A 13,573-nucleotide genomic window follows, 5' to 3' on the forward strand; every position below is an offset into this window, starting at 1 on the left:
AAAATGGAACTTAATGAGTAGACACACACACACACACACACATATATATATATACCACCAAGTCAGCCAATTCTGCGCATCAGGTAATTCTGCGCAAGATTACGACATTCCTGTAAACATTGAATCATGTGTTGTTTTTGGTTGAATATCAAATTTGTATCAAGAAAGAACAATCGTCCCTTAATAAAGGAAGTGATATTCATAAAGTGTACAAAAATATCCCACATTTCTACCATAAATGCTTATGCAAATGTGATTTCTAAATGTCAACATTAACACGCACTCCATGACCTTCTTGAACTTTTTGTAACCCAGAAAATCCTATTTACTATGTTTCTTTTAGAATCAAACAAATAAATACATTATATAAAAGATGGAAATTTTTACCTTACAACGATACTGCATTTGAATACAAGTTTCCAATTTTGCATGAAGTTGTCCCACACTTACAAAATCGTCTGCTATCCAAAATATCAAGTTGCCACTAGAATGGGATTCTCAAGAAATTCCTCGGGTATAGTCTGTTTCTAAATTTTTTAGTAATTTTGTTTCTGTAAACGAAACATTGCAAACACATTACATACTATTCACTGTTTTTTCTCTTCAACATAATACCTTTTTGTTTTATAAAATGTTGAACTTTATTAATTTTTTACAAGATCGGTTTAGTTTGCTTAATATTTCTTGTCATTTATTGGCATTGTTACATTGAATTTCGTAAAACCAGCTATAAACCATACCTAATTACTTGACTGAAATGCCAAAAGAAACAGTCCAAAGTAATGTATTTCATTTCCATAGCCCGATGGATAAACATTACATCTTTTTAAAGCAATGCGCAGAATAGGCTGACATATCGCAAGTCATGAAAACACAGGGGTGGTATCCCGTGTGTGCAAAATTAATATTATTCTGAACAAAATATTCTGGTGACAATTGCCACTTTTCAAATGGTAGGCACTGCAGTATTTTATTTTCATCAATCGGTCAAATTCGGTATGCATTTTGCTTCAGCCATTATGGATATGTGAGAAAGCTTGCCAGTAGCTTCTCGAGGGTCGGTGGTTCTTTCCGGGTTCTTCCTCCACCATTAATACTGGCTACCATGTATAGCCTATCGTGTGCTGAAAAATGGCATTAAACCCTACAACAACAACATTTTGCTTCAATATTGGTGACAGAAACCCAGAAAAGAAACCTGCATTAAAGGTCATCTGCATTAAGCTAGTTGTTCAAAGTTTTTAAGTACTCATCTGTCTTCTGACAGTACTCTTTTTACTTCCAAGAGGAGGTTACTTAAGGTAGATTTGACTATATAAGTATATACTGTATGCAACTTAAATACGTGAGAGACATAGTGTACATGATTTTTGTTTACAGTAACGTAAATCCTGTACTATGGTGATGTTTTCAAAGGTCTGATGCTATCAGAGTTAATGTACCTATTAAAATCCTAAGTGCATCCTCCTTCCCTGAGGCAACTTTTCCAACAGATGCTAGAATAGCATTTAGCTGCTCCTGTGTAAGGGTGACTGTCTTGTCCCCTGCAGATTGGGTTTTCTTTCGACCATCCCTTCTTGCAAAATTTTCTTTGTTCTTCCTGATAAAATTCGTTGTGGGTTTCTTGGACTTTTCATCTTCTGTGGGTTCCTTAGGTTTCAAAAAATTATCCTCCTCTACAAGTTTGTCATAATTTCGTGGGTGTTTTCTGACTCCAAATGGCTGACTTCTTACCTTGTAATCAAACTGGAAGAAGCAAACAAGCAAAATCATATTTTTTATATCACATGGTAAATGCCATTTAAAAAATGTAATAAAATATACATGTAATTGGTCTGTTAAACATTCAAACCCACGGAAGGGAACTAAACATTGTGTTCTTTTCTACAAGGACTAAAAATAATGAGGAAATTAAAGATAAAAGATTCATTAGTTGTGTCCTTCATAAGCAAGTGTCCTTAATATAGAATGTACCGTATACACTCAAATATAATTTAAGTCCAACTGCAACAACAAAAAACCCTAATCTGCAGTCATATAATGCGCTGATCAGCTGATCTGTTGTTGTTGTTCTACTGATTAGCAATAACAAACAGCATATACCCATGTCAAGATATGCCAGCACATTATGCGATGGCTGATCTGGGTTTATGGAGACTGCACTTGCATCCAACTTACATGCAAACATACACCGTAAATCAGAGCAAGTTATGCTGCACTTCTAAATGCACTGTCTCAAATCTTTTGTCTCTAGCTAATACATAAATACAAAACTGTAAATTTTATTCTCATTTACTTAACATTTTCCCTTTTCATGTTAAATTCAAGCAGTGCTTCATGATCATTTCATTCTTCATTCCTTTAGTCAATTTGTAGTTACTAGCCACTGGTACTTCAGGAAGAAAAATGTCACTTCACATTAGACATTCCTTTAAGAAATGATCTCTCTAAGCAGGAAATAGGCTAACCATGATGAGTGCACAGATTTCAGAGAAGTGAAATCAACTATGTTGAAAGATTTCATTCCATAAAATCAAACTTCGGCTGCCATAGTTCTAACCCATCACTGCTTTTCAAATGTAGAATGTTTTGAAGTTGTGAGTGATATGTACATGCCTGTTCCCTGGCACATCTCTGCTCTTTTTGTTACAAAACAGATTTATCATTTATGTTGAAAATTGCATCCTGCCATTTTATAAATTCAATTTAACCTTTAAAGGACTATTCTACAGATTATATGACACTTTTTGCCAGATGGTTTATCAAAATATTTATAGGTTACTGCAGTTGTATCAGAAAATATGAATAAGTTTTCTAAGCATTACTGCATGACCTTAAGAGTACAGTATTACTCTGAAGAAAAAATATGAGGTCATATTTCCCATACAAATGCAATAACCTTTTCATTATGTACTAATTTTGTTTTTCTACCTAAGGCATAATAATAAAAGGAACACATTACAAGAAACAAAGTAACTGAACTAATGCTGTATTCCAAAATAAATACACAACCATAGATTCATCAATACACACTAATAATATTAATGCGCACATAATACTGCCCAGAAACATGTGATCTTCATCACATGCTAGTCATTAGTTAAAAAAAAATAATTCTTGTTTTGGTCCACTCAGAATTTGAATTTAGAGTCTTATTATGAACAAATGTACATTGAAACAACTTTGGTCTGGAATAGATGGATTTTGTTTTTCTGTCAATCCAACTCAATTCTCCTTTTCTGCTTTTGAAGGACTGGATTTATTAAGCCAATTCCGTATAATGTACATGTGATTTGAGCAGTGGATAAACTGACATTGTGGGATCAACTGCACTTGTGTTTCTATTCTGTCAGTGATTGTTTGGAATCATAATGTGGGGGAAAATATGAATTCTTTTAACTGAAATTATCAAAAAGACACTATGTAGTATCACATTCATTTCGTTTTGAGTGCAGTAAGGAGAATATGATTTCTGTTGGAAATATACTTGAAATTACAGTACAATTTTGGAACCCATGACATGGGTCATGTAATACACATTTGCAGAATTAAGAAAGTACACTTTGAAGAAATTCAAGATTCAAAAATGTAAGTATATTTATTATCATTCTTATTACCAGCTAAAGAAGCCACATGTTTATGCACTGTCACTTGCATGCTCTCTGTTGGAGCCTCTGGAGGTACCTAAGCTTTGTACATGACCTGTATGGCTTCTATCACTAGCCTAACATTGTATCCAAAAAGTTGTGTGACAGTCCATTTAGCCAGCAGAAATAATACTTTGTCATTTTGGCTTATTGGCTCTGAGACTCTCAGCTTTCTAACAAAACCATCAGCTGAATTTATTTCTCAAATTTAGTGTTTTGACTGACTTGTAAAATGGTACATCATTGATAGATATGTGATTGCAATTGGCTGCAATATGACCATTTCTCTTAAATTACTGTGCAAGTTATAGGAATGGTATTTTCAATACTGTGCCTCTTGTGTTTGTTGTAGACATTGTGAATATCACATTCATTTGTTTGCTTGCTTGAAAGTTTCATTTGTGACTCAGTGAACTCATCCACAATGTTAACTTTATCATCTCTACTTTCAAATGGACAAAACAGTTTGTTTTGTTCATTCACAAACAATACTAATAAACGTAAAGCTAAAAGTGTTAGCGTACATGGTTTGTTTACAAAGTAGATCCTACTAAACAATACTATTTTTAGACACATGTAGTGCAGTATGAAGCAGTTCAGTATTGAAAAATACTGCACAATTCTGACAATGTAAAGTTATGAGCATATCATAAATTACTATATTATGCAGCTAAAATGAAAGTAATATTAAGCAAATCAATCTGAATACTTTACCAGTTCACTGCTGATGAAAGTTATATACAAAAATATATATTTTACTTACATGTTTTTTCTTTTCTGAGGCTTTTTCTGCAAGGAAAATAGTAAAAGTACAAGATTTTGCATAAATACAATAAAATCTCTTTCTCTCAAACCACCGTATGCCCATATGTTTTTGAGAGGGAAATAAAACATAAATAACTCCTTTTCTTTCTTATTTAGAAAATAACTGCATCAAAGAAACATTATTAGTAAACAAAACTGATGCATGCATGGACCCTCATCTTGTTATAACCTTCATAAACATAAATTAATTTACTCATAACAGCTTATCTCCGCAACCCTTATACAAAACTGGTTGCCATTTGCTTATTACACAAAAATGTGCCTTTTAAGGTTTTGTCTCATCAGGTCCATTTTGGATGCAGTTATTGCCCTTTTTCCATCAATATGTCATCTCCTCTACTGCAGAGCTGTGTAAACAGCACAACTTAGGAAACCATTCAACATATTCTAAAGCAACTTGGTATGTATACTGTCTGATAGAATTGAATATGACTTTTAGATGTTTTGTTTCCTCAGTGTTTGGTTGGATCACTGAGTCAGTATTTCATGACATTTAATATGTCATCTGGGACATGAGGCATGACAATTGTAAACCTCAACAAGGGCCTCACAGTGAAGCTAAACTGGAGCTCAATTTAAATATACCCCAAGACTATGTCAGAAGAAAGAATTAAAACATACTAGAAACACTTGCAAATAAATTTGAAAATTTAGTCCAACCTGAATTTGAAAGCAAGTTAAAGAAAATACTACAACAACTTCCAACAGGCTACCAATTTACACTGAAATAAGCCATGATCATAATAACATAAGCAACATGTGTGAAAAAATTTGAATCCTTACTCAACAGTGTTAAAAAAAATTTGAACAAGGACTATGTGGTTTAATCATGAAAGTCCCTTTCTAGTTTTACTGAACTGATTTCAATTATTGAGATTCAATATGCCACTGTAAAACAAAGGAAGCCAACAGCTGAGGTTATGATTTGTTATATATAGAAGATTTTAAATTTTCTGATAATAGACTCAAAGATTTTTAATGATTTTATTTAACTGTATGTTTGTACGTAACCTTGCTTCAGATGATTTCACAAATGTTACAATATCCTGTTACTTAAAAGTACCATTGGTAACCTGGCAGACAAAAATAATTATGGACCTATTGCTCTCATTACAGTTATTTATAAAATGTTTTAATGTATTTTACTATAATGATATGAAATCTCTGATAACCAATTTAAGCCTCTATGCCTTTAAGGAAACTGTCAACTTTTATTTTGAACATGGTACTCCTATGTTGGCATGTTTTTAGATACTAGTAAGGCATCTGATAGGGTCAAACATTGGATACTGGTCAACAATCAAATCCCCATCTACATAATTCATACTAGTAAGGTCTTTGATAGGGTCAAACATTGGATACTGGTCAACAATCAAATCCCCATCTACATAATTCATACTAGTAAGGACTTTGATAGGGTCAAACATTGGATACTGGTCAACAATCAAATCCCCATCTACATAATTCATACTAGTAAGGACTTTGATAGGGTCAAACATTGGATACTGGTCAACAATCAAATCCCCATCTACATAATTCATACTCTAGTTAACTGATATGGCAAACAGTTGTACTATGGGCGTTGGGATGTACAGTATCCATTTCATGTAACCAACGGAGCAAGGTAGAGATGTGGTCTTATGTCTGTTATTGAACATATACATAGAGGCTTTCAGTCTTAAGATGGGTCAATGTCACGTGGAGCTACAAGTGCTTCATTTCTTAGCAACATTAATCTTGCTTCTGATAGTCATTGATAAGTTCACAGGTTCAAGGAAATTAATATGGCTATGTGAACATTACATATTTGAGAAGGATATCATAATACAATACACAAAATTCGGTATGCATGGTTTTTCAGTCAACATCTTTCAAAATAATATTTCCTCCTTCTTTACCTCTTAATTGTCATGCTCACAGAGTCATACAAATGTTAACAGTTATACTTATTTGGATTATATTTTAAAATCCAGTCTATCAGAGTCATACATATGTTAACAGTTATACTTATTTGGATTATATTTTAAAATCCAATCTATCAGAGTCATACATATGTTAACAGTTATACTTATTTGGATTATATTTTAAAATCCAGTCTATCAGTCATACATATGTTAACAGTTATACTTATTTGGATTATATTTTAAAATCCAATCTATCAGAGTCATACATATGTTAACAGTTATACTTATTTGGATTATATTTTAAAATCCAATCTATCAGAGTCATACATATGTTAACAGTTATACTTATTTGGATTATATTTTAAAATCCAGTCTATCAGAGTCATACATATGTTAACAGTTATACTTATTTGGATTATATTTTAAAATCCAGTCTATCAGAGTCATACAAATGTTAACAATTATACTTATTTGGATTATATTTTAAAATCCAGTCTATCAGAGTCATACATATGTTAACAGTTATACTTATTTGGATTATATTTTAAAATCCAGTCTATCAGAGTCATACATATGTTAACAGTTATACTTATTTGGATTATATTTTAAAATCCAATCTATCAGAGTCATACATGTTAACAGTTATACTTATTTGGATTATATTTTAAAATCCAGTCTATCAGAGTCATACATATGTTAACAGTTATACTTGTTTGGATTATATTTTAAAATCCAGTCTATCAGAGTCACACATGTTAACAGTTATACTTATTTGGATTATATTTTAAAATCCAGTCTATCAGAGTCATACATATGTTAACAGTTATACTTGTTTGGATTATATTTTAAAATCCAGTCTATCAGAGTCACACATGTTAACAGTTATACTTATTTGGATTATATTTTAAAATCCAGTCTATCAAACAATGAAGATATGATGAGATAATAAAATGAACTGTTTACTTGAATTACTCAAATCTTATCACTGCACATTGTGATGTGCACCTTTATGGACAAAATTGAATGAAAGTATAAAAAGAAAATTAGTTATATGTCTTAACAATAGCCTTCATTCACTATTAAGCATTCCAGTGCCTCTACCATATTTGAATCTTATAATATATTTGGTTTTGAAGAATTAAATGGGATGAATGTGTTTTCAAAGATAACAAGAATATTCAAAAATAAGAATTGTACTTTGAAATCTCTGTAGAACAATTAATTTTACTTGTAATTCTCAGAATTTAGGTAGACAGAAAAAACTACTATGTAAATGTCTTCTATACTTTTGTACTTAACGATAAGAGACACACTCAACAGCTGTATGTATTTCTATATCTGTACACAAGACAACTATGATTATTATGTTCTAAATATATTTACAATTAAAAATGTTTTATGTATAAACTATGCAGTCTGAAATAAAGAATTCATATTGTATTGTATCAAATCCATTCTAGGTTGATTTAAATACTTTGACAAATTCATATTTTTACAAAGGCCATTTTTTGTAACGATACACATGTGCCCTGTAAGTTATAATCTTTTCAGGTCCAATTTTGATGGAGTCATTGCCCTTTTCCCATCAATGAAAAATGTACACAACAACACAAGCTTGTAGCCAGCATAGCACAGAAACCACTCAACATATTTTGATGCAATATAGTTATGTTCAAATCTTAGAGCACTAGATGAACTTTTCTTGGGTTTTGTCTTGTCAACCACATTTTGAATGATGACATGGCCCTTGACAATAACCTAAATATCTCCACATGAGATTTTGCTTTGCTCAAGAACCATTCAACGTATTCTAATACAACTTTGCATGAACACTGTCCAATATGCTTACATGTACCTTTTAGAGGCTTAATCTCATTTCAAAATGTTATGGCCCTCCTGATTGCTGGTAATTTAGACTTTACCATAATTTGCTTGATTTGAAACAAATTTGGCCCGTGGCTTCAGACTGATGAATATAAGCTGTCAAAATTGTAGTGAACTTCCTCTGGTACATGTCAATCCAAATGATCAGTTACTTGGGTACCCGATCAAAGGGAAATCATATTAAATGTGTTAAGTCCACATTTTTTAATTTCACGGTATCCAATAAATATCATTACATAATGTAATCTGCTACAAAGTCCAAGAATTCACCCTCATTGATAAAGTTCTGAATTCATCCATAGCTGTCTGGTAAATCTTTGTGGTCTAGTCATCATAAATATTGTCCGACTTCCTGACCTACTGTCATATGTGGTTGCTAATTTAAAGACTAAGCTTGAGCTTCATAGAGAACACTTTGAACATACAATTTATGAAATCTATTCAAAGTTGCAACTGAACACGTTAATTATGTAGCAAGATCAAATAACCACCCTCTGTTACTTGCCACTGTACCACACTCACAGCTCAATCAAAGGTATGTCATGTGAGAAAACAAGCAATCGGATCAAAGTCAAATATTTACTGTAACAGACCAACCTCTGCTTGGCACTGAAAAAGTACATGTATTTGCAGCTGAATCAAAAGAACTATCAACTTGAAAGTAAAACAAGTGCTATCTTTAAAAGCACTGGCAGAAAACTTATATACACTAAATGGGTACCCGTTGACATCTTTACTGATGAGGCCTGTGGTGATTCAGATTTCCAACATTCCAAAACATCCTTTAAAGAAGTTATGGCCCCTGATTGCCTATCCTCCAGATTTTGGTTCCACAGCATAATGCATGCGTTTCCAAAGCACCAGTAGCCGATTAATTACCTGCCAAAATCTGCTTAAGCAACTGGCTACTTTTTAATGTTCCTGTACCTCAAACATGGGAGCACCATCTAACCCTGTTATTTTTTAATATGTACCTGCAACTCCCAGTTTCATGGAATACCCTAAACACTTCACTAATTTGTCAAGAAGCTTTATAACGATCAGACACTGAACAAATTAAATTTCATGTCATGCATGTTATTTAGAAGAGTAATGGCCCCTAATTGTCCATCATCCCAACTCTGCATTCAGCAGCGTGACTTTACTAAGAAATACTACATCTTAGTCAAAGACATGATGTACCTTTAAGTTGATGAGACCTTGAATAGATTTAATTTACATCATTCCATGTCATCACTTAGAAGATTTATGGCAACTGAATGCTCATCTCTCTAACGTTTGCTTTTCCAACCCAAGTTCTGTTTAAGGCCCTGACAAGCAAACTGTAGAGAAAAGGACTCTTTGTGATGCTCCCATAACTATATGCTATAGTTCACGTCAAACACATATGTACATGAATAACAAATGTGTACAGATGCTTGCACAAATATTCAACAGCTAAAGAACCATCGATGAATATGGAAGGCCAGATTTTTATTGAGATATAGAGGTTAGTACTTTGTTAAACTGTAGCAAACAAAAATTAAATTTAAAAAAAACAATGACAAAAGGATAAAAACATTATAATTGACTCTGAACATGTAATAAGTCATAAACTGAATATACTCATGAAAAAGTCAAATCCAACTTCAAACAGCACAGACCCATCTACAATGTGCCAGCAAATCTACATCTAAGTCTAATTATTAGAACAATCACAGACTGATCTGCTGGTGAGTTATGTACTTGCCTGCAGGTGGTTGTAACTTATATGTCGGTACATATGGTACTATATTTGGTTCAAATCCATAAAGTCTTTAAACAGTTTTATCAGCAACAAATTCATAATATATGGGGCAGCCAGCCAGCCGCATTTCTTTCTGTTTAATATGGGGCATAGAAAGATATGTATTTTTACTATTCATTTTATCAGCAACAATTGAAGAAGACAATTACAATGCATTTCATACATTACCATCAGAAATATGCAATGTGTTTCTTTTGTTTAAATACCTCGAGACCAGAAGATCCCAGGTTTACCATCTGGTCCAGCTGGCTGTAGTCTAAACACACTGAAAAATGAAGAAGTACATACAATTATATGAATCAATTGATGTAGCCTAGCCAAAGATTTGTAAAGAACAGTCCAATAAATAAGCCTCCAACCCTCTAATGGTACATTGGAATAGGAGGAAAAATTGTAAGCAAGATGAAAGGGATGAAATGACTAAGGATGAACAGTTAATCCACTTGTGGGCAAAATAACCAATTTTCCCAAAGATCACTAACATTTCCAGATGTCAGTTTCATTAAAAATTGACAATTTTTAGTATTTTACTGTTGACAATATATTTTAATATTTTAATATTTGTTCCTTGGAAAGTCACTGCCATATTGATGATACCAGGGACTCAATTTCTGAAGAAAACACTTTTAGAAATACACAACTTCAAACTACATAAAAAATTTAATGCATGGGTTTGTTTAAAAGCATGCAAGGCAGATGTTGAGATTATTACAGAAAATGGTAGATGCAAGCTCTGGAGAAATAAAAATTATTTTTAGAAACATAAACCAAATATAAAATTTTACTGCATGGCATTTTGGCTCTTATGTTGTTTAATAAAGGCAATATTTTATAATGCAAACTCATTTTTGATCTTAAGGCCATTACATGCTACTCTTCTTGCTTGACAATGCAATTCTCCTGGCTGACCCCATCAAACATTTACAAGGTCAAACAGACCCAACTTGAAAAATATCCTAGTGAATGCCATGATCTGACAACAAAAGTTCCAGCTCTTCATGGGAAATCTCTCAATTAGGCATGATCTTAAAATTGCAGATCAAAGTATTACAGATGAGAAAACTAGAACCTTTTTCATAACCTTGCATGGCAAAGTAATAACTGCCAATTTTGGATTATAAGGTTAGGATATATGAACACATCATTTTGAAAGCAATACATTTCTGCCTCTGCAAGTTTGGGTAATACAGAGCATATTTGGTGTGCCCTCCTGCATGTTGTATGTGGTAACTTAAGGAAGCAGGACTCATGGTGGCTCTGTGGTTAACATACCAGATTCATGACCAAAATGGTGTGGATTTGGACCTTATCATTGGATCAGCCTGGGTTGACTACCCCAGTGTGTTATTTGGGCATATAGCACTTTATTACATTGGTTTTGACACTATATAAGTTACCTGTGTTGCTAAAATACCAAACTTCTTTATACCATGAACAAATGAGAATATTATTTAATGGCTATAAAGCATTACAGACTGAAGTTGTAGTGTTTCCTCCATTATCTAAATTATCCTTCAAACAAATTAATCTGCATATCTCATTATGAACAGATAACTTTCTTTTTTATTCAAAACTATTGTTATTGTTGATTTTATTGTTATTATTGTTGTTACAAAATTAGAAAATCTGCAAGGTGTGAGTGACTTGTTGTTTTAGGGTTAAATGCCATTTCTCAGTGCAAGATTATATATGGCAGCCAGTATAACTGGTGGAGGAAAACCTGGGAAAACCATAGTAAGAACCACCAACACACATGAAGCAAATGGCAGCTTTCTCAAATACTCATACTGACCAAGCCTGAGACTTGAACCCACACTGACAGAGATAAGATGCCTGTGACCAGCGTAGGTGACTTTTAAAGACAGTTCTAAAAATCTTATGTTTCATATATTTTTTTATACATTTTGCCTGGGACTTCAATACTATATCTTATCTGCTGGGTCAAGGGATCATCTCAAAAGCCTAAAACTATCGTCAAGCATGGACAACCTTAAGTAAAAGTGGCCATTAAATGATCTGCAAGATACTTAAATCGTGCAAGATGTCTCCTTTATGTTAATTCAACTTATAAGCTATAAAATACTTAACAAGGAGTAACTGAGGAGTCACATTTCGAAGTTACGTAGGAATAACTGGTTGAAAGAGAGCGCTTTTGTCAAAAGTTTCATACTTTGCTGCAATAAACGACTGCCCATGTTCAAGACTGTACTTTTTTAAGTTTAAAGATACGCTTGCACAGGGCTCTGGAACATGCGTTAGCGTGCTTTTAGAAGCTGCGATGTTTATCTCCCTTAATAAAACTGTAAAATAATAAGTTCAGATACATGACATAAAAAAGAAAGACAAAAAAATGACTATATTTAAAATTATTTTCAGTGCAGCAGATATCGGGGCGCACATACTTTGAAAACTTCAGTTTGAAATGTGTTAAAATCGTAATGTCTATAACTACTCAACCATCTGAATACTAAACAAACTACCATTATGATTAGTACCTGTAATTCATGATTTGTTTCCTGTATGCATAACATTTTTATCACAGCATGTTTCTTGTTGACAAGTGTTTGATCGTCGCCAGGAATGTCTACCTGTTGACATGCGCAAACTTGTTTCCGATGCCGCGAGTTTTATTAAGGGGGGTAACTCTTATTCACTAAATAAGTCGCTATTCGAGCAAGAATGATTTCAGCTTCATAAAACAAAATCATTATTTTGATTCCCATGAAAGGTCCAAGCATATCTACTAGTGTTATATAGGATGGAACTTGATTCACAAACGGAAACCCTATGTTTAAAAAGGGTCTACGATTCTGGGCATAAGGGGAAATCATATGTAGAAATTGACCATAGGTTTCACATATGAATGTCACTCTGGACTCAAAATTGATACTCTGGGGACTGTGGGAATATTAAATCCAGAAATGCCTTTCAGTAAAAGGGAGAGATTAACATGAAAATGGCACTAACTGGAATTTAACACGATGGAACTCTCTATCCTCTAAAGAGAACGTAATATTAAAAATATCCGTAGGTTTGACATGGGGGTTTTGTGGGAATTTAATATGGAAATAGCTGTATGGGGTCTAACAGGAAATGTTAAGTCTAAAAATATCCAAATATAGGCATATATATTTGAGTGATCACTAACGTAGAAATACAGATACACAAACATGCCGTGTGGGGGTGTGTGAATATATTATTCACATTTTAAAAATAAAACAAGTCAAGACAGAAGCAGCAGAGAGACTGAGCCCACCAACTATTCCGTCCAACAGAACCCTCTATCGAGAACACTTTTGATAGAGGGTCTTATTTCACAAAATAAACCCTCTATTCAGAAAACTATGATAAATAAGCCTTCTCTGCTGACTAGAAGAGTTATTTCATGAAAAATAACTCACTATAAAAATACTTCTTGACTCCGGGGTCTACTAGACGAAACACTTGGTGGCCTAGTCTCTCTGCTGCTCAAAATGCAAGCATTTTTAATGTAAACATGTCTAATCCTAAAGGATTTCTGGTTAAAA

At 33.2% G+C, this 13,573-nt stretch overlaps 1 protein-coding gene across 5 annotated transcripts in view; it reads right to left on the bottom strand.

Annotated features, from left to right (window-relative positions):
• Nucleotides 1–12,647, bottom strand: part of LOC149787929 (uncharacterized) — a 109,112-nt gene extending 96,465 nt beyond the window's left edge. For all 5 annotated transcript variants that reach the window (XM_089974191.1, XM_089974187.1, XM_089974188.1 and 2 more), the window contains exons 1-4: nt 12,542–12,647; nt 10,253–10,311; nt 4,411–4,436; nt 1,443–1,746 (exon numbers count right to left, since the gene is read on the bottom strand). In XM_089974191.1, coding sequence (XP_089830317.1) covers nt 1,443–1,746; nt 4,411–4,436; nt 10,253–10,311; nt 12,542–12,552 — 400 coding nt within the window. In that variant the 5' untranslated portion in view covers nt 12,553–12,647. The remainder of the gene's footprint in view (nt 1–1,442; nt 1,747–4,410; nt 4,437–10,252; nt 10,312–12,541) is intronic.
• Nucleotides 12,648–13,573: the final 926 nt, after the last annotated feature.

This window comes from Sinohyriopsis cumingii, chromosome 11 (genome assembly GCF_028554795.1).
Source record: "Sinohyriopsis cumingii isolate HCF-2022 chromosome 11, ASM2855479v2, whole genome shotgun sequence".
NCBI lineage: Eukaryota > Metazoa > Mollusca > Bivalvia > Unionida > Unionidae > Sinohyriopsis > Sinohyriopsis cumingii.